Source organism: Glycine max, chromosome 19 (assembly GCF_000004515.6).
Source record: "Glycine max cultivar Williams 82 chromosome 19, Glycine_max_v4.0, whole genome shotgun sequence".
NCBI lineage: Eukaryota > Viridiplantae > Streptophyta > Magnoliopsida > Fabales > Fabaceae > Glycine > Glycine max.
The window spans coordinates 45,589,290-45,615,662 of record NC_038255.2 but is presented as its reverse complement, the minus strand read 5'-3'; the positions used below and the strand labels follow the sequence as shown (position 1 = coordinate 45,615,662).

Below are 26,373 nucleotides of genomic sequence, written 5' to 3'. Positions count from 1 at the left end.
TTTTTTTTTGTCAAAATTCACTCTTTTTTACATATCCATAGAATTTAAACTTTTAATTATGCTGTCTTTATGAAAAATTTTAATGTTATAAAAACAAATTCTAACATCCATAAAAACAATATTCATAACCCGTACAAAATCAACAAGTCATTAGTTTAAGTGATACTAGACTCAGTTTTTTTAAATAATATCTTGGGTTTAAGCTTTATGAATTAAAAGACATGATTAAAAGGAAAGAATAACACCAAAAGCGGTCAATCAGGTTCTCTGATGAATTAATCATCCACAAAGCCAATAAAAAATCCGAACCAGTAACATGGTTACAAAAAAAGAATAAACCGTACAAATGCATCAATTTCTTACTAGTTTAAATCAAACCCAAAGTCTAAAGAGCTTTGTTATTCCCACCCCGTATATTTTGTTAAGTTTACTTTTAATTATCAATTTTATCCTTTTATTTATTTGTAATTTTCAATTTGATCCTCCTATTTTTGAAATTTTTAATAAGATCCTTTAGTTTTTAAAAATTCTTCAATGTAGTCCTTTTATTTTTTTAAAATGCCTCAATGTAATCATTTCTACTGGAATTTGCAACTTAATGACGTTAGCCTCAATTGGACAAAAAATATCATGTTTAAGCAGTAAAAAAGGACCACATTAGGACCATTTAAAAGATAAATAATTTTATTGAAACTTAAAAAAAGATTTAGTTGAACATTCTAAATAAATAAAAATGATAATTAAGTCTTGAATATTTTTATAAAAATATGACAAAATTACCCTTGACGAAAATGTTTTTTTCATTGTGTTTTAAAATATAACTTCACAGTACACAACCAAAATACATTTATATGATATTTTTTTATAAAAAAAATTAACACACCATGAATATATTTTCGTTGTGTAATTTAAATGAAATACACAGCATAATCTCATTTAGTTACAAGTTATTTTTTTAAAATTACCTTGTATTTAAATAAAATTAATTACTATATTTATTATTGTATTTAAATAAAATTAATTATCATATAAACTAATTTTAATAGTAATTAAATTAATTAATACAAATTAGCTTAATAATTACATAAGTTATCCTTTTTAATAGTAATTAAATTAATTGTGATGTATAATTTCCTTTTCAAATAAAATAAAATTAATAACAACATAATTTACCGTTTTTAATAATAATCAGATTATGTAAACAATTAGTATCACAATTAATTCAATTATTATTAAAAAATAATTATTTTGATGATTATTATAAGTGGTAACTGTTGAAATTATTTCAATTTCAATTAAAAATGATAATATGTCATACTTAATTCGACTACTATTTAAAAATAATAAATTGTATCATAAATTATTTATTTTTTTTATAAAAAAAGAATGTCATTATCAATTTGATTACTTTAAAAATGAAGTATATTTAGAAATAATTAGACAACCAAAACTTGTTGCAGAGGGTATTTACGTAAAAATAAATGACCATAAATGAAAGGGTTATGCTTAGCAATATGGGGTGCCATTAACAAAGGCCAAAGTCCAAAACCTCTCTATTCTTTTTCCCTCTAAACACCCATAAAACCCATTTAGATTTGAAAAAACCCATCACAGTACTCGTCAAAGAGGTTCAGTGCCATAGTCGAGCGGGCTCAAAGAATAAACACCCCTATTTAATAAGTGTGTTTGGTATGGTTTATACTTAGAAGATCTCCCAAACGACCGTTGAATCAAAATTACAATCACTCAGTAATAACTCTGATTATTAATTACATCCACGATATTAAGCTTTCATAATAATTTAATCCATACACCGATTTTAAATGTTGGTATTATTTGTCCATAGCAATTTAAATTTAAAGCACGGAATACATATTTTACCAACTGATTTTGTGAGGTTGATTTAGGCCCTAAACTTTCTAGTGTTAAAAAATTTGATATCTATGAACCTATTAAGTTTCAAAGATAAAAATACCAGTCAATTTTGCCACAGAATTACAATACAATGAGAACAAGATTCAGTTAGTAGGTTTCAGCAAGCTGGCAAATGAACTTCAAAATAAAACTCTAACCTAAGGGTCAGTTTGCACATGGAAAACTTTGATAGTGAAAATATTTATGACAACCCTAGTCTCAAAAACCATGGCTACATACTTGAAGCTCCTTAAACATAAAGTCAGCACTCTACAGCTTTTCAAGAAGTCACATATGCAAGTATATTCCATCCATCATAATCATGGTGGATGTTAAGACATGTTGCATAACTATATGTATTTCGTCATATCAATCGATCAAAATGATACACCATATCCCCATCAAAGAAAAGAATTGCATACCCCAATTAAATAGTGATAAGTCCAAAGAAGAAGATAGGTGAGTACTAGCGGCGAATGAAAGAATGAGTTTCACTCCACAAGGGCTGAGAGAGAAACACCCTTCCGAGGAAAATGCCCCTTATAATTGAATACAGTTTTCTATTACAATACAATTGTCCTTTTTCCTATCCCTCCCTCCTATTTATACTCAACTCCTAATCACCTATTAACCATCTTGTTACTTCTAGAGTATACTTTCATTACTCCCTCTCCCTGTTCCCTAACAAATAGTCATAAATCCAGCACGCAAAGCCAAGTTTTGCTTGTTATTTCTGAGTTGAAATCCCCTCACCCCAGCAGCATTACTAGAAGTTAGGATCACTAAGCATTCATTCTGAAACTCTAATGAAGATAAATTAAGGAGCCCAAACTGTTTGATTGGGATGCATTTGGAAGAGTCTTTTTACAGCTTATCTAGACTTATCACATAAGCACTTGTACAACTGTGAGAAAAAGCTTATGGAAAGAGCTTTTAACATGTTTATAAGCTATTCTCAACTTACTTCGGTAAGTTCTTCAAGATAGCTTAAGAAAACAGGTTACAACTTGTTCGAAAACAATTTGGCCCTAATCCCTCTTCAATTACAGAAACAACTAATAAGCAAGTACTTACATGACAAGTTATTTACCGAAACAGCTCAATAACTAAGCATACAAATTTACTATGCTAATAACTTCTGACACAATCCAGTTAGACATACGAGTTTTCTAGCACCACACAGTCACATACAAAGACCTTAATTGCTAGTAGATTTACAAAAACCTTTCAGTATCAGAACAAAAATGTAACCTAGGAATAACTTTTCAAACAGAAACATTGAATCAAACTAATAACTCCATTTTCTATACCATAATTGCACCAAAAAATTGCAAGGTTCAAAATGCAGGAAAAGAACTAAAACCATAAGAACAGTGATCCAATCCAAAAAAAATCCCAACCAAAACGACAAGCCCTAGAATATGACAAGCAACGAAAACAGAGTGTAAATCAAGAAAGACGCGTATGCAATGAGTCCACGGTGTTCGTCACCGCCATCGGCGAGCGAAACGACGAGTCCCGCGGAGGCCCTGGTGGCCCACAAGACGAAGACCGCGGCGACTGAGAGGCGAATGACCCCGTCGACCGGTAAGAAGAGCGAGAGGGCAGAGAAAATGACGACCGGCAGCAAGCAGTAACCGACGACGCTGGTGCAGGTGTGGAGATCGAGGTTACCGGTTCGACCGGCGAGCATGTTGAAGACGACGTATAAGAAGATGGAGGAGACCACGATCCAGCCCAAGATCACGCCGAATTGGATCTTCCCAGCGAGTAATTGGAAGAGGCAGAAGGACATGTAGAGAAGAATTGGTCCCGATAGATCCGAATCTTTGTGGACCGTGTGATTGACGCGGAAGGGGTTCAGAACCGATCTGATTTTGCTCCAGATTTGGTCGGGGTGGATCCCGAGCTCGTCGAGGAGGGGCTCCTCGTCGTCGAAGTTGGCGGAGCCGCCGGCGCCCACGGCGGGGCCGGTGTAGATCGGCCCCGAGGAGGTGGACGCCGCGGCGGAGCCTATGTCGAAGGACATGAAGGGGATGCCGGAATTCGGCTGGAACGGCGGCGTGGGCATGCGCCGCTGCTGGAGGTTTGGACCCGCCGAGGCGGGGTTGCCGGCGGAGGGGAACGCAACCGGCGGGACTTTGAACTCTTTATTAGTCATGATGAGATTGAGATCTGATTGGAGGGAAGAGGATTTCAGGGGTGGAATTAGGGTTTTGAGAATGTTCGAACGAACAATCTACGAATTTGGGGGTTTCTTTGAGTAGAGTATAAGCGACCACGGCGTTATTGAAACCTTTTTTTGTGGCTGGACTCGGTGACGATTACTTAATAGAATGTGCTTAACGGATTGAAAAATTAATATTTAGTTTAATTTAAAAGAAAAATGTTACAATTATAAATAAATAAAATTTAGTTTTTAAATTTTATCTATTATAAAAAGTGGTAGGTTAACAATAATATACTTTTTAAAATATTCTCAGGTACCGGTAGTTAAAATTTAGTAAAAATTACAAAATTAAAAAGAAAATTTATTGAATAAGGTATAAAATCTACACAATTTTCTTATATTCGACGAATTAAAAAAAAATGTTACTTGACATTTTTCTATATACAATATAGCATAAAATTGTCTCCAAATCATAAATCTAAAATATAAATATCATATGTTTAAAAATATTTATTTATTATGAATATTAATTATAATACAAATTTTATATTTAAAATATTTATTTATTATAAATTTTAATTATATCAATAAGTTTTTTATTATGTTCGATGTATTTGCTAAAATACTAGTAAATATATAAATTAGAGGGACTATTTTCAAACAAAAACCTTTTTTAGAAGTTATTCTTGAACGACAGTGTTTTTAGGCATTTTTTGTTAATTGTGAGTGTTTTTAGTGATTTTTTAAATGTTTTTTTTCAAACTATCATTTTTATCTTTAATTTTGAATTAAATTATAATATTTTGAAAAAATATTATCAATAGTTTACTATAAATTGAATCATTATATAAATTATTTATCATAAAACTGAAATAAAATTTGTCAAAGAATAATTACAATAAAAAAGTACAATTAAGTCAAAATTTATCCTTAAAAAATATAAGTAATGTTTACTTGCTTGCTAAGCCAATAAAATAAAATAAAGCATTCATTTAGTAACATTCAATACAATTGCATGCATGTTTGAAAATACTTACAAGTGACACAACATGCATTATGACTACGTGCATGTTTGAAAATACTAGCAAATAAAACAACACATATCATAAGAGAAATTACCGACATCACACATATCACAACAAAAGTTACAAATAGTAATACTTACGTTATTTTTCTTATTAAACGTGGTTTTTATTGTTTACACACGTAGTTTACATGTGTTTAACCACGTGGTACATTATTTTTTATTTGTGATGAACTCATTTTCCATGGATTCATTGGTAAATTCATAGCTAAAATAGACAATGACAAATCAACTCTGATATTTGAGTGTAGTTGTCCTACTACATTTTTAACTTTTCTTAATACAACATACTCTCATTGGTCCTTAACCAATGCAAAACTTCATCACTTACACTTAAATTTCTAATATTTTGTTAATAAGTTGTGGCTTTCCATAATTCTTTTTCACCTTCTTTTAAGTATTCATAGAGTAATTAGACATTATCATTTCATAGACATTTTTTGTTTGTCAAAACATGGGGATATCACACAAGTAATTGTTATTTGCTTGTTTTGTCAACAAAAACACAAGTAATGCTTACTTAGCAACATCCAACACAACTACATGCATGTTTGGAAATACTTACAAAAGACGCAACATGCATAATGACCACATACATGTTTGAAAATATTTAAAAGGACATAACATATATCATAACAGAAGCTACCAACATGACGCACATCATAACAAAAGCTACAAATAGTAACCCTTACGTTATTTTCCTTATTTGGCGTAGTTTTATCGTTGGCATGCATACTTTACGTGTGTCTAAACATGTGGTAAATTATTTTTTATTCGTGATAAACTCATTTTCCATCCATTCATTGGTAAGTTCATAATTGTCATGGACAAGGACAAATTCACTCTATGATATTTGAGGGTACTTGCCCGTACTACAATTTTAACTTTTCTTAATACAATATACTCCCATCATTTCTTATTCAATGCAAAACTTCAACACTTATGCTTAAATTCTAATATTTTGTTCACAAATTATGGTTTTCCCTAAAAAAATTCACTTTCTTTAAGAATTCATAGAGTAATTAGGTATTATCATTTCACCGACATTTTTTTTTCAAAACAGGGATATTATACAAGTAATTGTTATTTGCTTGTTATGTCAACAAAAAACACAAGTAATGCTTACTTGCTTGCTATGCCAACAAAAGAGAATAAGCTCCTCACTCAGTAGCATCCTACACAACTGCATACATGTTTGGAAATACTTACAAATGATACGATACGCATCACAACAGAAGTTATCGACATGGCACAAATCACTACAAAAGCTACAAATAGTAACTCTTGTGTTATCTTCCTTATATGATGTGATTTTAACGCTTCTATGCTTATTTTGTGTGTTAAAACACATGATACATTATTTCTTATTCGTGATAAAGTAATTTTCCTATAGCTTCATAGGTAGGTTCATAACCATCATGCACAAGGACAAATCTACTATGTTCTCAGACTTCTGTCTCCCAAAAAAAAAAAGGAATAAAAAAATGTATATTGTCCGATGTATTGAACTCTCAATGCGAGTGCATTAAGTCAAGAGAAAAGCACACGACAATAAAAGGGAAAAAGAAAAAAGTCAAAAGCTACATAAATCTCGAGAATAGGAAATTGATCAACGAAAAGGTGACATTGGCATTGCCAACAGAGAAGGAAGAGGGGTTTCTATGTATCCCTCATTCCCTTGCTTTCTAGTCTTCCTCGCTACTCTCTTTTCTCTTTTGTTCTCCCTTTTCCTCTTCTTCTTTCTCATTTTTTATTTCTTTTCCTTTTTGTGGTCTGCTAGTTGGTTCATTTCATCTCATCGGTGGGCATCTTCGCTGCGGACGAGACCCGTATAGGTTAACATAGTTGTTTTTCTTGTTTTATTTTGTTTCATTGTTTGAATGTTTCCTCTTTGTGTTATTTGTTCATGATGCATTTTTTGTTATCTTTGCCAACTCCGACGAGGTCGCGTTGCGTCGTCGTCACTGCTATCCCGCGGTGGCCTCGCCCCCTTGGGCCCTTCGCCAGTGGCATTAGTAGCCCTTATCACCCTACATGGTGGCTTCCTCCTCCTTCTGCGCCGTTTTGGGATGAGGCATTTTAGGGTTTTCCAACCGTATTGGTTAATGGTGGGTTGGGTTGGGTCACCTTAGTCCAATTCCTACCTTAACCCAAGAAAAAACTTTTTACACCTCCTTTTAATATGTCTTCATTCCTTCTGGGCCTAGTCCATTTCTTTTAAGTTCGAAACTTTTAAATACATGCACCATTTTCTCATTTTGGGTCTAGTCTTTTTTTTGAAGTCTAAAATAAAATAAAAATATTATTTTCACCTCCTTTTTAATACATGCATTCTTTTCTCATTTTGGGCCTAACCCGTTTTTACAAATTGTGAAATAAAATAAAACTGTTAATTACACCTCTTTTTAACACATGCACCATTTTCTCATTTTGGGCCTAGTCCATTTTTGTGAAGTCTGAAAATAAAACTGTTATTTACGCCCCTTTTTTTAACACGCACACCACTTTTATTTTGGGCCTATCCTGTTTTTGTGAAATATGAAATAAAACAAACTAATGGTTGCACCTTCTCCTATATTTATGTATCCTTGCCACCTAGGTTGGTGACTGGGTCCACCATGTGAGCACTCTGTTTGTATTGACTAAGTCAAATTCAACCCTTTGACTTTGACCACAAAAAAAGGAAAAGTAATTTTAAATATTAGTGGATAGCTCTTTATGTTATTTTTTATTTATTGTCTTTATGGTTTATTTTATCCTTCAATGTGATTTTCTTTTTAGTTAGTTTAATTGATAATATATTGTAAATATTTTATTATTCATCTTATTTTCCCCATGTTTTAATCCTGCATCCTTAATTACTAGGTGTACACCTCGTTTCTATTTTATCCATTTCTATTCTCATTCTATTTATCTGATCTCGTAGCATTATGTCAATTATTTATTTATTTTCATAAATCCGCATTAGTATTCTATAGTGCACACTTACATTTTGTGCACTCTATACTAGGTCTCTAACTTACTTAAGTTCATCACATTTACCACAAAATTAAAGTCTTTTTCTAAAAAAGGTAAAATTCTCAAATAAATGATCACTCAATTCTCCTTTTTCACATTCCGCACACTCCATACCGACTTGCTTGATAGTGTTTCAATAAAGTGTGAGTAAATTTTGTAAATGTCATGTTGGATCTTCAATTTTCTTAAATTCACAAAGTTTACCACAAAACCAAAATCTTTCAAAATAAATAAAAATAATAATATATAATAGAATAAAATAAAATCAACCCAACAAATAAGCTCTTTGTCTACAAAGAAATACGCAAGTATGATTTAATCATTGCACCTGAGATATTGCACTTGGGATATATAGGAGCAAGGGCAAACATCTTGTCGACCTAAAAAACTAAAATAAAAACATAAATTTTCTTTTTTTTTTCCCTAAAAAATAAAAATTCACTTTCTTTTTCTAAATATACAAAAAATATAACAAACATAACTCATGTTCTCAAGGAAAAATAATAATTAAAAGAGTTACTTTATTTTTTAACACACTCGATTAAAGGATATTGTCTTCATGAATGGCACGTGGAGTGCTAACATCTTTCTCGTGCGTAAACAACTTTTAAATCATTTTTAATTTTCTCAAATAGTATACCATTTTGTTTTTATCTTTTTTGTTTTTTCAATGTTTTTCTTAAATAAATGTTGATAGCAACTTCCCAAATTTTTCTTTTTTTGGAAAAATGATTTATCTAATTTTATTTCGTTGTCCCGTGGTGACTCACGTTGCGACACTATATGACATTTTTTAGTGATGTTATGATTGTCTAATCATATGGTACATTAGTTTTTAAAATAATTTGCGACCAAATCATTTTTTTTGGCTTAATAGGTAAGTTCATAGTTGTGATGGACAAGGACAAATCTGTGACATTTAAGGGTAGTTGTCCCACTACATTTTTAACTCAATAGAACATACTTTTTGTAGTGCCGTTTATAAAACCCAAATTAGAATTAAAATTAGTGTTTAATCCTTTTTATAAGAGCCAATTAAAAATGTACCTTGTATTACTTTAAAAAACATCCTTAATTTAAGTAATTTCTTAGTTCAACAAATAGCTGGTAGAATATATTATTAATTTTAAGTGTATGTAAGTTTTTCAATTAAATTAACCAATTTCTATATATATATATATATGTGTGTGTGAACACATTATTTTGTATTACTTGAAATTTATTAAAATTATGTGTGAGATCTTATTCAATGAAATCTTTTCTTGTGTAGTTTTTAAAGATATTGGTTAATGAAATAAAAAATGAAAAGATTTTTGTTAGGAGAAAAAAAAAAGCTCTCCTACAGTTTTAAAATGCATCTCATATGATTTTTAATAAATAAAAAATCTTTTAATTTCTTAATTAGTGTCCTAAAATTAGGAAAATCCTTCTTTGCTAAATTTTAAAGAAAATGTGTTAAAAAAAGTGTGAAAAAATTATTATTATTATTATTATTTATCTTTAAAACGAGTAAAATAAAATTCAATATCTATATTATAAGTATATTTGTCCCTACAAAATATATATGAATATTGTCCCTACGGCTTAAATTTGTTTGAATCCATCCTAGTTATGGATTTCCCTTATCTATGAGTTTTGCTTTAGTTGATCTCATTTCATTGATAATGCTAATTTTACTTCCTCTCTGTGTCGCTGTAGCTTAACATTTATGTCAAATTAGCTAGTTTTAAAACACGAGCATGAATAGACTCAATGGCAAACCAATGGATTTTTCAGAGAAAATATTCGCATCATAGGATAGTGGGAGTATAAGCGTAAGAAATCTTTTCGCAACTCGAAACAGATTAGGCAAATCACATACACAAGCATAAAGCATTTCACAAACATGCATTCACACAGAGACAGAGACAAAGAGCGATAAACATATAAATTTATATTCCTTTCTAGCAGATAGTCTAATACATCATACCTCTCATGTTTTTCAGAAATTCATATCCAAACCCCTTATAGAAGATACGATAAAAAACATGAAAACGAAAGCGAAAATAACCGGAGATAGCAAATGCTAGTATTATCCTATGCACGAGAGACTACAACCACTGCTATGATCACTTTGGTTTTACACCAAAAAAAGGGGGTCTCCTAGTGGGGACATGATGCACTTCATCTCTAACAAGATTAATTGCTGGAACCAGAAGGACTTTGACTAGTACTTGAGCCAAGGTTCAGGTCATGAATGGTGTTTGGAGCAGCATTGGTTTTTGCATTTCCCTTGGAGAGCTTCTTTTTGAGTTCAGACAGAAGTTGTTGATTCTCTTGATTAAGAAGCTGAGCTTTCTTCCTCAGCCTTTCATTCTCTTTCATTATGTGACAGTTCTGGTAGTACAACTCTGAGTTCAGCCTTTCCATGATTGTGAAAACAATTCCTCCCCAGAAACTCTCTATTCACAGTGCTCTCGGTCCTGAAACCAGAAGAAAAAAAAATATAAAAAAGAATCAGAACAAATAGGAATAGAATCTTCAGATTATACTATCACCTGGCCCGGAAGCATAATTCAGTAATCGAACATATAAATACATACATTTATAAATCTCCACATCATCGTGAGAAACATAAAGATATGAGTATGATTGAAAAAAGCAAAAAGAAGAGAGCTCGTGAGGAAAAAAGAAGGGGAATGCCATCATTAAAAAAATTTAAAACGAAGGAGAACCTTAATAATTGATTGAAATCCAAAAGGGGGAAAAACAATTATTTACAAGCTTCCTTGCGAATGTGTTGCTTTATGATTTGCTTTGGTAGATAGATAATTATGACCCCTAACTGAAGCCAACGACAACAGGGAAAAGCATAGCAGGTAGAGGCAGAAAAAATGAGTCTTTTGGACCACCCTGTCAAATAAATAGAGCATATGGGTTGTCTAAACAACTAAAGAAGGAGATACAGATCGTGGAATAACAGTTGTCCAAATCTGCACTCACTTGAAAGCACAAAAAAAAAATGGTTTCTTTCGGCTTGTCTCAAGAGGGAAGAAAGGGATAAAGGTCACACATTAAAAAAGACACAAGCTTCATACCAAGATCTTCAGTATGTGTTGTGTATGCCTATGTAACAAACAAAGTTCTTGTTCTCACTTTGTAATATAACCACGTTAGAGGTATTCGAATATTTAATATCAACATACCCGAAAGTTTTTGTTCGGAGTGATAATAAATTGGAGGGGGTGGGGGACTTAAAAAAACACCCATGTATAATATAAAAAAAAATGGAATGTTATCTTAGAGCTAGTGAAAGACAAAGAAATTATTCGAGAGGGTCTTTTTGTATGAAGGAAAATAATAATTAAATGCAAGAAAAAACAAAAGGCTAAAGAATTCATATGGTTTGAAAGCAGATATCCGGAAACAAGTTAAACCAAATACTTATTGCAGTAGCCTGAAATGGTTCTCAAAGAAAGAGAATGAGAGAGAGAGAGAGAGAGAGAGAGAGAGGGTGGGGTCCTCTGTCTTTCTCTCTAGAACTTTCCGAAAAAGATCACCTTTTGGAGGAAGTTGGTTGAAAACTTGGGTGGTGGAAGCAAACTGAAGTTGGAAGGATAGAGTAGCAGTGAGAGTTAGCGAAGGGAAGGGTGGGACAAAGTGAACAATGTGTGAGTTAATTTATAGAGGAAAAAATTGAAGAGAGTAAGGGAAAAGAAAGAGAAGAGGAAACATGGGTGGGGGTGGGGGGGACGTGTCCCTTCTGTGTCTGACACAACAATCATGCATGTGTAAGCATAGAAGGCGGCTGGTTTAGGAGCCTAAAAGATTTTCATGTTTCGGTTCTATGATGATGCTTATGGCGTCATGTAAATGATTATTCTGAATGGAGTTTTGTTTTTGCTGCTTCTTATGATGCTCTTTCCTTGTGAGCACTAAGCAGTGGCAAGAGGGGCATAATGGGAATAGAAAATTTGGCCCTAATGGACATAAGAGAGGGATCATAATGGGTCTTCCCTTCTAGGGTTTGTAAAATGATGGTGGGCTAGGCCATCCCAAGATATGCAATGATGGTTTGGATTGGGTCTGTGAAACCACCATCGGTATTCAGCACCCTTCCTTAGCCCCCTCCCCCTATCATCAATTACTCTTTTGTTTTTATTTATGCTGCACTTCTTCAAACAATTTTTTAGTCCTTCATGATTCTCACTTTCATTTCGCAATTTTCATGTGTCGGGCACTGTTGGCAATAATCATTCTCATTGCCGTAATATTATTTACTATTATTCCTTTTGTTGAAATTTGGCGGTTCTTGTTCATTGATACTTGAGAGTGAGGAGAAGAAAATGCCAATTTTTTTGTTGACTTGTCTTCACTCTGCGGCACTACCTCTTTTTTCTCCCCATAGAAGCTTGTTTATTTATTTTAACATTTGAGCGATACGAAATTTGGTTCTTGGGGGTTAGTGGAATGGCAGACTCTCTTACTTGAACGGCAGGGCTTGTCGTTAATTAGTTTCATTTAATTATGCTAGGGATTAGGAGTGCTTTATTTAAACAAACGGAATGTGAAATCATTAAAAGGGTACCACAAAAAGGGCGAAAAAGAAAGGATGTGGAGGGTGTTATGCATTTTTCATTATACCCCAAGGCATGTTTCTTTTGGTACAAATTCCTTCTTCTAAGAATCTAGTATTACCTCTAGTGGAATTTCCATTCACCCGTTACCCAAATGACCCATGTTTTCCTACCATATACATTGTGACTATGTGTGCTAATGAGGGGTTATGAACCATTGATGGTATTTTGTTTTACGTTATTATAATGATGGTAATTATAGATGAAGCCAGTATCATAATTAAAGCACTCGTTTTCATGCCAAATTCAGGAGACGAGCTTGAAATTATTTGGTGGAGAGGAACAGGAATTGGGGCCAGACATCGCCATCTCCTCATGGGTTATGAGTGGCATGCGTGAAACATCATGGTTGCCAGATAATATTTTGGATGTGTCTAATTTCCTTCTGGGAGTGAAATTTGTCAAGCAGGTCTTGGCTTATCCCTCGTGGAGCTCGTTCATTTCTCCTCCTGTTGAGAACGTTGCTTGTATCAACCTATGTTTTCTAATGGCCAGGTTCTTAGCTCACTCTTTTGTTTCTAAATTTTTTAATTCAATTTTCATATAAGGTTTCTCTTTTTATATAACCTTCTCATCATGGACGGATCCAGAAATATCTCAAAGGAAAGATCGAATTGTTTTTACACAATTAATTAAATATATAATTTCTAATAAATGATTATTTAATAAATAAAAAGTTCCAAAAAATATTTATCATTAGTTTTATATGTAAAATAAGGATAAAATCTACTACTAAAAAAAATAAAGCAAACAGTAATTTAATACTCCATTTTTTTTTATCTATTTTCTCTATCAATATTTTTTTAAAATTATTTTCTTCTCATGCATATGCAAAGAATATTGAGGGAAGGGATTCAAGGCCCCTCCTAAATCCGTGTCTGCTTCTCATAGGAAAGTACAATACACATCCAAATTCATGATTCCATTATGCTAAAAAAGATTTTTTTTTAAAATAAATACTTAGTATATTAAGTCAATTGCATTATCCTTTATTACTTAAGTTAAAGTAATATACATCAGTGAAAACCCCTCCCCCAATTTTAAGGTTAATTTTGTAATTTCAAATGTATGTCAATTTAAAAAGAAAGTAATAAATGTATTTTTAATTATCAATAATTAATACATAAAAAAGAAAAATAATAAATATTTAATTTAAACTTGTGAATCATTTATCTTAAATATTATGTTATGATTTTTTAAATAATAATTAGTCTTTCATATTCAAACTATATTTTACATAAATATTTTTCTTACTCATTTATTCAACTTCCTTTCTTAATTATTTTGCCTGTACCCGGGCTAATAATCTATATATTAGTATTTTTGGTACATAATGATCTATATATTATGCTTACAAATCCATATTTTGATGTCACATACCCAAAAATTTGTTCAAAGTAATTATAAATTGGAGGGGCTGAGGGACTTAAAATACCCATGCATAAGTAATTGGTTACATATACTTAGTATATTAAGTCAATCGCATTATTGATCATAGCAAATTATCAATTAGCTAGTCATATAATTAACAATTTTCTTTCCATAAAAAATTAACAATTTTCTTGTTATGTAGGATTATTTCTCTGTAGTACCAAAAGTAAAAACAATAATTTCACAAGCCACTTCCTCGTGTTCCGTACAGTTTAGTTCGGTCACTTGAATGGAACTATATACTATAAGATAGCCGAAAAAAGTTTAGTCTATTGATCTTATTATTCTATTTGCATGTCTTTATAGAAATTGAGTAATCTTCGCAGCTGTTTGTCCCATATGAGTTCCTATCCCATCAAATTTTCAAGGGAATGCAGCAGGAACATGAGCTTGGTCAACAACCCAAATGCTATTCAAATTGTACCATCAGAGAAATTGTATTAAGGAGGCAAAAGAGTACCTCCCAATTCCAAAGCAAACCCATAAGAACACGGCATATAGCAGTAAATTGGCGTGAATGAGTGAGTGAATCAAATAAAAGGGGATATAAATCTCGTCAGAAAGGAACAATGATGGCAGAGCCCCGCTAATAATGCTTCTCTCGGTAATCTATTCAAGTCTCTCTTGAAAAGCCGTTTTGCTTTTTCCCCTCCAATATTGAATCATTTAGGGAAAACTTATGCATTCATCATTAACGGAAGCTTTTCAATCGTTTACATTTTTCTTCATAGATGTGTAGGGAAATTCTAGCATGGACCAAATATTCAGGTCGTCCACCGGTGCACCAAAAATTTTTAGCCGTTGGATGTAAATTGCTCTGAATTAGAGAAACTTGGACCGTCCAGATGTGAAAAATGTTTGTCTCCTACGAAATTTAGTGTGAATGTGTGAATAGTGTCTCGGAATGTGTTTTTTTGTGAGAATTGACATTTTTGTTCTGAATTAAAAAACACTTTTTTTTTAATTCATCAATTCATCCCCGCCACCACCACCACCAGGCGCCACCACTCTGCTCATCACTGTGAAACAAACAAAGAAGAATGAAATAACAAGTTTGTAGAGATGAAAATTTTCCGTATTTTTTATAATTTCTATCAATGTTATCTCCACCACCACCATCACACTCTTTGGTTGCTCTGCACTCTCTTCTAAGAACAAATTGGTCTGGCGCCCGCCACCGTAGAAGCTCACTCTTCGTCTACGGAGAACCCAAGGCCTTCGTGCCTTCTGATTTTGGAGGAGCTTCTAGATCGAAACCAAAAACGTGTGTTTTCTGGGTGTTTGTTTGTTTTTTTTTGTTTTAGTTGTTGTTTTTTGTGTGCTTTTGTTGTCGGTGGAGAAAGGGGATGACTTTCCATGCTTCAATTTCCTCAAATAGCTTGTCCAAGCTTCACTTTTTGCAGATCGGTGGTCAAAATTTGGGTTTTGAGTTTTGGTTTTTTTCTGTATTTTTAAAAGGCAAATAAAGAAACTATAATATTATAACAATTTATGGGTTGAAGAAAGCTTTGTGCGTTTTTGTTCAGCAGATCGCTGGCCTTAAAGCTACTAATGAACAACATCCTGCATATTATAACAATTACCATAGCTTTTCCTTTTATTCTCTCAACTTTAAATTCCTAATAATCTGAACCAATATGAGAACGAATCAAAATGGGAACACCATCAAGACTTTAACATGAGAACCAAAGTGTAGCAACCGGACTCCATCATAACCCAAGGAAAAAAAATTTGCAGATCTGTTTTTTGAATCCAAAATGGCAACGATGATGACTTTGATCGGTCTCATAATAAGATCCAACAGCCTGCACTGTTTTGGGCGATTACGGTGACGAGGATTTCTCACTTGGGAAGCTCTTTCCTCCGTCACCGTCGTCGGAAGGTGGCGGACTTCTCGCCTGAGTTCATAGTGGCAGCGGCGTCGGGGTCTCCAGTCAATCAAACCAATGATATATTTTATATAATCTATTAATATCTCTTTTTTTTATTATTACATTATAAATTCTATAATTCTATCATATCTGTATGATTATATTTTTACTCTCTTTCTGTTGGATAGAGGGTGCTTATCAATTTTATTTTTTTAAAATTATCACTGGACTTCAACGTTAACCAAGTGAGGAATATTTTGAGAGTTTTTTTTTTCTTGACACGGAATATTTTGAGAGTTGGGAGTTATAAACGGGCTTGTAAGAGTAAGAGCATCTCCAATAAATTCATTTGGGTTTCTTAATTATTATTTTGTGGTCCCTATATCATTTTTTTGTGGTATCCGTGTTATATCATTCATAAAGAATTTATGTAGAAATTTTATTCCAATGTAAAAAATCATAAGAAACTACAATAAATTTAAATGTTAAAGTTTTTTATATAAAAAATTATCCTTATCAATCAAAGAATTCACTTTGTTGCATCATTATACTTTAATGCAAAAAAACTCACAAGGAACGTTTGTTAACCTGAGAAATCATGAAAGAAGCTCCCTGTGATGGCTCAGGCCCATGATATCAAGCCCAATTGCGGATTTCCAATTTAAATTATTGGTTCTGTTTATGTGCAGGTTTTTTTTTGCATCTTCAAAATTGATTAGGATCAACACAACCTGCACAAATATGATAATAGAGGTGTTAGATAGGTAATTTTCCGTCTCTCTCACTGTCCACCCTAAACACGCGGTCTCAACTATTCTTTTGTCGAGGGATGAATTATAAATAGCCATATCAAATTATGAATGCATTCCTTAGACAATAAACTAAAAAAGTTAGAACATACTTGTTTTAATTTAATTTAAAAATTACCATATTTATAATTCTCTCGATAAAGCAATGCATGCATACATTACATACATACTAGCAGATAAACTCAGTAAAGGATAGAATATGGATAATTAAATGGGTACTCGTCGATAATTTAAGCTATTATGACAAAAAATTCAAATAATTTAGTATCATTTTCTGGTCAAATCTATACAAATATATTCACAAATATTTTTTAATGCATATTTTATAGAAAAATTGTATATCTTAAAAAAGAAAAGATAAAAATGTAATTTTTAAATCTCTCAAGCTAAAGGAGACTGAAAAAAAAGTTTAGTCATAAATTTTTTATAATAAAAATTAAAAATAAAATAAAGTGTAATTTGTATTTGTTTTTTTGCTAATAATTTTTTTAACAAAACTAACGAAACTTTAATAAAAAATTAAAATATAGGGTAAAGTATTATATACTTGAAACTGTTAAAGAAATGGGGCGTATGGGAGAAAAGGATATTGTAATACTTGCATCTCTTAGAGGAGAAGATAATTTAGTCTCAATTTTAACGTAAAATAAACATGTACGGGAATTTGAAACATGACTAAGGTTTTTTTTTCTTAATTATTAAATTATTTGTTGTTAGGAAAGGTAATTGTTAAAAAAAATAGATAAAATGAAAAGTTTTTTTATGATATTTGACAATAATAAATATATTTTTTAAGTATAGCATAACAAAGGTGGTAATAATTGATTAAATTTTATTGGCAAGGTGAGACATAAGTGAACAATAATTTGGATTCTTTAAGCATATAACAAAGGTTGTATTTTTATTATGTGAACAAAGCAATACTCGTGGGATAAAAAATATCTTTAACTAGTATTTTACTTTTTTGGAAGATTAGTCTTGGTAGCTTGTTGTAAAAGTGTCAAAATAAGTCTAATCTGATGGGTCATCAAATGGATTGGGTTTGGCTGTGAAAAAAGTCAAGTCTAAACCCATTTTAGCTTAGCGTGGTTCAATTTAATTTTTTGTTGATTCAAAGTGGGCTAACTTGTGTGATCTGAGTTGACTCATGAATTAATTATTTTTTTTTTTTTTTGTAATTAATAGAATTATAAATGATAAATTTAATATTAGATGTGTGGTTAATTTTATTTTAAGGTTAATAATCTATGCATATTAAGTTTTATTGATACATTTAGTACTTGCTTATTGTTATAATTGATATACTTTATTTTATTTCTATCTGTATGTATTATAATGCTATTTTATGGTGCAAATGAAAAGCTATATTGTTTTATTTCAGCTTATGGTGATTAAAAAGTATTTTATTAACTTGTCATTTAAAAAATAATTTATTTTGATGATCTTTAATTTTTACATTTTAAAAATATGAGTGTTCCGTGGGCCAACCTGTTTGGTACGCGGACATAAAACGTGGTTAATGCCCCAACCTGAACCATTCAGGCTAGCTCGAATTAATAGCTATAGATTTTGGTTGTCGAAATATTTGCTTTCAAGAAGAAGAAAAAAGCTAATTGAATTATATGACGTCCAATTAAATAATTAAATCGTAAATAAAGTCATAGAATAAATTGATTAATAAGCTTTCTTTATGGTTTAGTTAATGATTTATTAATGATTCGCGCGAAAACTCCTTGAAAACTTACAAGAAAGCACTGTGCTTGAAGGAAATTACAACGACGATAGCAACATGTTTTGCTTGCATAGGGGCAGCGCTTTACTTTTCCTAGTTTATAATTTGGAACTATGGGACGTCGAGGACATAAAACGTACGTGGTTAATGCCTTAATGGTTTTGCAGTCAAAAGTCATTTTTTTATTTTATTTTATATACCAGTCAAATATCATTCTTTGTCCAGTAGAACATGTCAATATATAGTACATCAAATGTTAACTAATATTCTTTAAGACATTAATTAAAGAATTAAAAATATTATTTTATTGAAATATATAATAATGTAATGTGAACAATTATTTTTGTTTTTTTTTATTATTTTTATATCAAAAAGTTTTATCTTTTAATTTTTTAACCAATATCACAAGAATAAGAATATAAGTGAACGCGTGTAACTTATAATTCCTTTCAACCCAATTTAATCCAATTATATTTTTTTGGATTGTGTTGGATAATTGGATTTATATTATTGAACTCAATTAAAATTTGATTAAGTAATATATTTTGAGTTCTGAATCCAATTAAACACAACTTAACCCGAATATACAGGAAACATATATATAAGAAAAATATTAATATTATGTTTTATGAATAATGTGAATGGTTAAACTGGTTACTTGTTTTATGTTTTATCATTATGAATGATTACCTAATCAGGTTAATGGTTTATCCTACGAATACAAACAGTGTTTTATGAATACTGTGAATATATATTTTATTGCACACATTGTTACGGCTAAATGCCAATGTTCCAGCAATATATTATGTTTGACTTTCTCTCTTGAACCTTATTTTGAAGAGTAGTGATAAAACAAATTTTAAAAATATTGGTTTTGAAAATATCTTTTATTGTTTTTTGAGTTTAAGGTATTTTTTCTTTTCTTTTCAAGATCTAAAGATGTGATATTTTTTTTAATAACTCAACTTAATGATCCAACTTGGGTTAAAAGGAAAAAAAAACAATTTAAATAAGACACACGTCCTTTACAGATAAGTTTACAATCTATCAACAATATATTGTAATTTTTCAATATATTTTTCTATTATTCTTTAATTTGTGGAATATATGTTAATATATACTATATAAATGAGACATATTGGCTTCAAATAAAACACCACTAGGATCATTATTTTCACAAAGTATCACTATTTACAGGAAGGAATAGAGGAGAAACTTGTAAGCCACACAAAATCACTATCAACTGCTTCATCGTTATCATTCTTATGCCAGGTCCAGCGTGCATGAGATACGTTAAATACTTCTAACGTACCATGTCCAAAGCTAGCCTCCCTGAATATTGATATCGTTGGCTTGGGATCCATGTACCTGTCGACACAAAACATAGAAAATTAATTATATATAGTTAAGATTGTGAATTAATTATTATGCAAAACTAATACACAACATCATTTTGTAGAAATTCTAAGTGCTCGTCAAAATTAAGCTTGCTCGATTGAAAGAAAAAAAAATGACAAATGTTAATTACTTAGTAGCAAGGCCTTCACGATTTCCCCCATCTCCGATTGTGATGTACATCGGAGCACAATTGTTAGCCTTGTCTTTATAAACACGTGTCTGACAAAACAAGCAAAAAGGAAAGTAAGACATTAAATTATTAGTAAATCTTAAATTGCATGATCAAACTCAAAGCAAGAAATAGTAATAATATAATATTACACTCGGTCTTTATTATAATAAGAAACAAATTTTAGCTTATTTAACACTAAAACTTGTTTCTTAAAAAAAAAATACCAGAGGTAGTAATTAATACTTACAAAACGCTCATAGGCATGAACATGCCCTGCAAAAACAACATCAACGCGGGCTTGATAGAGCAAATCTTCCATGGCAACCTTCATGTTAATGGATTCAGGCTCACCTTGATGAGCAGTGTTAGAGTTGTACCACGGGGCGTGAATCAATACTACAATCCAAGGAGTTGTTCTCTTGTTTACCGTTTGCAAGTCATTTTGAAGCCATTTGTATTGTGGAGAAGAAGGGTCAAAGTCAGTGTAGGAGCCAAGCATGATGACATGAACACCAGCCACATCGAAAGAATAATAAAGATTAGAGTTTGATCCACTTTCTTGGAATGGCATGAGCCACCTAGCATTGTAGGCTGTGAATGGTGTTTTGTGAAGCAATGGAATCGTCTCGACCTCGTGGTTGCCTTGGGTGACCATCCAAGGACGTTGGCTAGCTAATGGTTCAACTAATCGACCAAAGGAGTCCCATAGATCTTGGTTGAAGTCTGCGTAGGATAGATCACCAGGCAATAACAACATGTCGTAGTTTGACTTCTTCACATGCTCCAAAGTTGACTTGGTCCAATCTGTTTGTCCAAGATCTCCTGTGTGTATTAATTAAAAACATAAGTTGCATGGTGAAATAGTAGAAAATACTCCATGTAACATTTTTCATTAATTAAGTTTGTATCATTATCAAATTAGTTTGATTTACATTAATTTCAACTAATAAAAAAAATTTGGAGAATGTGTTGTCATCGCTCCTCAAATTACACATTCTTACAACTTATTACATATTTCTCATCGAGAAAGTTTACTTGTATTTTATGCCAAGATACACAAGTTAAAGTGATAAAGAATAAACTAATATGCTAGTATTCTACGTTTCTATTTAATAATAATATAAAATCACATGTTGATTATGTTATAATCATTAACTAATTATTCACAAGAATTAGACTGCAAAAAATGAACATGGTTGTAGCTTTGTAGGGTTTAATTAGATATTGAGCACTTACCAACTATTGCAAATTTGATTGGAAGTTGGGAGGGTGGAGTCTTAAAGTTGTATGTTTGGGAAGAAGGTGGGTCACCCAAACGGTAGTAGTAGACAGTGTTGGGGTTGAGGGGACCAATTACGACGTTGTGAATTTCACCAGACTCGTAGACCAGATAACGATACGAAGAGGTAGTTCCTGTGGCAGAGACTGTATTACCTGAAGGAGATGGAGCGTACATAACCTTTGCAGGAGTTGGGCTGTCTGTGATCCATGATATCCTCATCTTGTTTTGGCCCACTTGAGATATGTGTACCTTAGGCCCATCCATTGTCAACATTAGGCCCCATAAACTTTTTCCCCAAATGGAAAAAAATCAAGAACATGAAAAATTATCAAAGGAACATGACAAATTCATATTGATATGAGTGCTAAGGTGTTCAGTTCAAATTAGAGGTATGAATTTTAGTCCGTGAAAAAATATAGACTTTAATATGTTTTTATTCCTTCAAATGTTTTGTTAAGTTCTTCAAATTTGAAAAATGTTTATTTTAATCCTTCTCAGCAACTGGGATTAGTGTGTCAAAAAAGATATATTGAATGTGCAATTTGTGAAGGCTTATTATTTGGATTCTAATTTTTTTAGATTTTGGATTCTTTTTAGGAAAAAAACAAAATAACAATTGAAAAACTAATAAGTATTAGTGTTTCACATCACTAATCATTTTAGAGAAATAACTGTCGCGCAACTACTTTAGAATGGAATGGTTAAGTTGCACGATAGACTGCCCATGTCAAAAACTTTCTTTGGAACAAAACCAAATCCAAAGCGGATGTTTTGTTCTGCGTTAAAAGCTGAGAACGTTCGTCTTCTCTCTCAATCCCTGTTAGTGTTTAATTTTCAACCAAACAACCATATTGGTTTCGTACCAAAATAAGCGAATACTTTTCATTTTGGTAATCCAACAGGTTGTCTTGTTGACCTAACTATTAACCAAAACGTAAGGAGAGCCACTGAGAAAATAATTTTCGATTCAGAATGTTTTTTGGATAAAACTTACACACAATCATTTTCGGATGAGAAATCTGAACCTTAAACATGTTAATCAATAGTAGGATGTTTCTAATGAACGCTTCTCGATTATTCAGGAGGTGGAGTTTCAGGAAAATTAAATGCACCATTAATGTGAATTTAAAATCAAACAATTTTATTTAAGTCATGCACGAATTTCAACCAACTTAAATTAAACGAATAAAAAAACATGAGGGCCACGACGCTTGCAAGTCACAACTCAACAGTGCGCTTTTGTCATTTTGCAGCAATGAATAATTGATGCAGAAAATTAAATGTTAAATTTGTGAAGATGTAGTTGTAGTACCTGTTGAGGCGAGTGGGAATCCTGATCTGCATGTGGAACAAAGAGTGTTTTACGAGGTGGTGGTCGAACGTAACCATAAACAGCATCGAGTTCGAAGATTCCGATGATTAGCAAAAGCATGAATCCTGGCACACGCATTCGCATCCCCATTGTTTTCAAATTTCGGTGCTAATAATGTTGTAGCAACGACGAACGAAGGAGAAAGAGGAGGTGGCACACTATATTTAAACTTATTACGTGATTTGAATATTCTACCTCCACCGGTAATGAACTTCTTTATGTCTAGAGTTCTTTATATAGCGTTCACACTTCACAGTTTGTACAGTGAACCAATCCATGGATGAATGAATGTCATAACTTGAACGTGGACGTGTCTTGGAACTCCACCTGTGCATAGGATACTCTTGGGGCAGAGATGCTGCTAATTAATTAATTGATATATGCGAGTCACACTCTCTCTATACTCTTCTTTTAACATTTTCTTTCAAATTTATTAGAAATTATTATTTTTTGATAGGTCTTGATTTTTCTCCTCATTTTTGGTAAGTTTTTTCAATAAATTCTAACCCACATAGAGAATCTTTGAGTTTGAGGGAGAGATGACTGCTATTACTCTAAAAAATTAATTTTTAAAAAATTAATTATCTTTTTTCACTTATATTTTTAATAATATTAATGGTAAATAACAAAATTTATAAATGAATTAGAGATGATAAAAGGTTAATTTTATAAAATTAATATTTTCTTTTATTTATTCATTGTTGTTTTCTGGTATATATAAAATAACTTTGGGTGATAATTATTTTGGGATGGAGGGCTAAAACAAACATTTACTAAATTTGATACATTATTGAGCATTCTTTTTCCATTAGGTATCTAATTATACATGAACTATTTGTTATTAGAAATTAAGGTAAAATGTTTAAAATATATCTATAAAATGAACTTTTTTCTTAATTTATAACAAAACAAATAGTAATAGGTTTCATTTTAATACTAAAATAAACATGTACTAAATTTGAAACATTGACTTTTTTTTTCTTGAGGTATCTAATTAATTATATAAATTATTTTCTCTTACAAAAAGGTAAGAGTTTAAAATAATATCTATAATATAAAACTTTTTTTAATGATATTTGATAATAATAAATTATTTTACTTGTAAAATAATAAAGGTGGTACTCCGATCATGATTATTAGCAAAAAAAAATGACACTGATTAAAAAAATTATTAAAAAAACTCATGAACAGTATTTTAAAAATAATCTCATCAAATATAATTTATTAAATATAATAAATTAGTTGAGATTTATTTATATTTAAGGCTAAAATAAATGGATCTTTTGTTGTTTATATTCTGAGAGAGTATTAACTAATTGTTTTTAACTGCTCCCAATTAAATAATTAAAGTGTAAATAAAATCCTAAAACAAATTGACCATTATGCTTTCTTAAATGATTTAATTAATGATTCGCACGAAAACTTAATGAAAACTTACAAGAAAGTATTCTGGGAGAAAGAAATTTTATCTCAAATAACGATGAAAGTGATATGATTTGCTTCCATTAGAGCTGTGATTTATTTTTCCTTTGTCTTGGGGAAGAGTATAAAATTTGTAATTTGAATTACGGGGCGTCGACGACATGCAAAGGTTGAGTGCTACACTGCTACTAGTAAATCGTGGATAATGGTGATGCATGCAGTCAAAAGTCAAAACAAATTGTTTGTCCTCAAATTGGAACAAATTAATAGCTTGATTTGCTTCTTAATTTGTCGCTTTACATCTAATTAACGTCAATGCTTCTTTGTTGATTGTATTTGGTAGACGAATGTACTTTATATTTTAGACAATTGAAATAGAAAAATCAATTATTACTGCGCTTTCAGCCAGATTATTTCGTATTAATAATATCATCAGAAAAAAATCAATAGAAAGATTGATACAGGAATATTTATTTATCTTATTTGATTTATTTTTTTAGTTTTATTCATAAATTAATATGAATTTATTTTCATTTTTATTGTATTATATATAAACAATAAAAATGAAAATTGTAATTTTTTTTTCTTAAAGAACAAAATATATGTTATGTTTAATATCTTTAATTTAGTCTGTATTTATATTCATTCAATCCTATATTTAAGTAATTTTTTCTCAGTAAAATTGTTTAAGCCCAACGCTTTCTTAAATCCAATTGTGAATATTATGCTAGTATTTTGTCTGATTATTTTCTAAACTTGTTTTTTATATCAAGAAAACAAATTTTTTTATTACAATAAAGTACAAATGTAACAGATAACATTGTAAGAATATTATAAATAAAACAAAAGTTGATACTGTTTGATGTTTTCTATATTAAAAGAGATAAGACTTTTAAAATTGAAAAAAAAATTACAAACAAATATTTTAATTGAGACCCATCATACTTATTTTAAGATATTTATCTGATTAGTCAAATTTAAATTGGAAATAAATTAAAGTAATAGTATTATTAACCCCTAGCTACTCATAATTTTATCACTTTTTATAAATGTTAATTAGTAATGAAAGTGTGTCAGAAAATATATCGTTAGCAATTCTTAATGCACTCTTTAAATACGTTATTATAGACTAAAAAAATATTTGAAATTATAAAATTATGTGACTTTTATTCCTAGTTTAATCTTTACACTCATAATTTTATAGTTTTTTTAAAAATTAATCAATAATAAAAGGATATGTTAAAAAGTGTATTACGTACTAATTATATTTGATGTATGCCACTTCATATATATATATATATATATATGTCCTTTTTTCCAACGTGGCACGGCTTGTTTCAATTCAATAGCAACTTTTTTTTTATGGAAGCATATTCTGAAGATATTCTGAAAATGAATTACTTGTCGGCAACAATAAACTAAGTTTGAAAATCCAGAAATGAGAAGTCGTTGTTCGTATGATTAATGTCTAACATGTGTAGTACTAAAATACGCTAACCGAAAAAGATATAACGTAACATGCCTTAGAGGAGTAGCCAATAAGCAACTCAAATTTTGCATTCCTTATATAGTACTTACTAGTCTTACTAAGCTTTTCAACAAACAGCACAATAAATAGATAAAATGAGGTAAGTAATTAAAGTCCCTTTCCCCGCTTTCTATTTCTACTAAAATGCCTAGCTAGGATTCTTGAACCGTCCAATGGTGCTCCTCCCCTGCGTGAATGACTTGGTTACCTATAATAACACACCTGCTACTGTTATCCCCCAACTGATACTTCCAACCTTCATCTAAATTTTTTGTAATAGTTTAAGAAGGTTATATTATATATATATATATGTCCTTTTTTTTAATGTGCAAACACGATTCCATAATGTATAATGACAATGAAAAATCATTCATAGACACTTAAATGTTACTTGATACTTAGAGGAAGAGAAAGAAGTATATATATGATGGATAATATAATATAATAAATATTAGTAGGGTTTGATATATATATATATATATATATATATATATATATATATATATATATATATATATTTGGTTGAATAAAGTGTTTGATATATAAAATGTGTG

At 31.0% G+C, this 26,373-nt stretch overlaps 3 protein-coding genes across 6 annotated transcripts; all 3 read right to left on the bottom strand.

Annotated features, from left to right (window-relative positions):
- Positions 1-3,102: 3,102 nt before the first annotated feature.
- Positions 3,103-4,256, bottom strand: LOC100791279 (protein YIPF5 homolog). The gene has a single exon (XM_003554382.5). It carries the CDS (start codon positions 4,073-4,075, stop codon positions 3,329-3,331), a length of 747 nt encoding a protein of 248 aa, XP_003554430.1. The 5' UTR covers positions 4,076-4,256; the 3' UTR covers positions 3,103-3,328.
- A 5,805-nt stretch (positions 4,257-10,061) lies between these two features.
- ZPR3C (protein LITTLE ZIPPER 3-like) lies at positions 10,062-12,027 on the bottom strand. 3 transcript variants are annotated; one of them, NM_001368786.1, is made up of 2 exons: positions 11,726-12,027; positions 10,062-10,648 (listed from the first exon to the last, which is right to left on the bottom strand). In NM_001368786.1, the coding sequence occupies exon 2, from the start codon at positions 10,593-10,595 to the stop codon at positions 10,365-10,367; it is 231 nt and encodes a 76-aa protein (NP_001355715.1). In that variant the 5' UTR covers positions 10,596-10,648; positions 11,726-12,027; the 3' UTR covers positions 10,062-10,364. The 3 variants fall into 3 exon arrangements, with proteins under 3 accessions (NP_001355715.1, XP_040868358.1, XP_040868359.1); XM_041012424.1 differs by lacking the exon at positions 11,726-12,027 and adding an exon at positions 10,901-11,711 and having other exon boundaries at positions 10,100-10,648; XM_041012425.1 differs by lacking the exon at positions 11,726-12,027 and adding an exon at positions 10,769-10,854 and having other exon boundaries at positions 10,100-10,648.
- A 7,761-nt stretch (positions 12,028-19,788) lies between these two features.
- LOC100790228 (probable purple acid phosphatase 20) lies at positions 19,789-23,093 on the bottom strand. 2 transcript variants are annotated; one of them, XM_003554380.5, is made up of 5 exons: positions 22,810-23,093; positions 21,452-21,746; positions 20,463-21,037; positions 20,174-20,262; positions 19,789-20,013 (listed from the first exon to the last, which is right to left on the bottom strand). In XM_003554380.5, the coding sequence occupies exons 1-5, from the start codon at positions 22,957-22,959 to the stop codon at positions 19,833-19,835; spliced, it is 1,290 nt and encodes a 429-aa protein (XP_003554428.1). In that variant the 5' UTR covers positions 22,960-23,093; the 3' UTR covers positions 19,789-19,832. The 2 variants fall into 2 exon arrangements, with proteins under 2 accessions (XP_003554428.1, XP_014626888.1); XM_014771402.3 differs by having other exon boundaries at positions 21,452-21,783; positions 22,810-23,050.
- Positions 23,094-26,373: the final 3,280 nt, after the last annotated feature.

Coding starts and splice junctions, on each gene's coding strand:
- LOC100791279 (XM_003554382.5), bottom strand. CDS start 4,075: ATGACTAATAAAGAGTTCAAAGTCCCGCCGGTTGCGTTCCCCTCCGCC.
- ZPR3C (NM_001368786.1), bottom strand. CDS start 10,595: ATGGAAAGGCTGAACTCAGAGTTGTACTACCAGAACTGTCACATAATG.
- LOC100790228 (XM_003554380.5), bottom strand. CDS start 22,959: ATGGGGATGCGAATGCGTGTGCCAGGATTCATGCTTTTGCTAATCATC. Junction 21,747..22,809: donor ATTCCCACTCGCCTCAACAG/GTACTACAACTA, acceptor GATGGGCCTAAG/GTACACATATCTCAAGTGGG. Junction 20,263..20,462: donor TTCATGCCTATGAGCGTTTT/GTAAGTATTAAT, acceptor TTGTTTTGTCAG/ACACGTGTTTATAAAGACAA.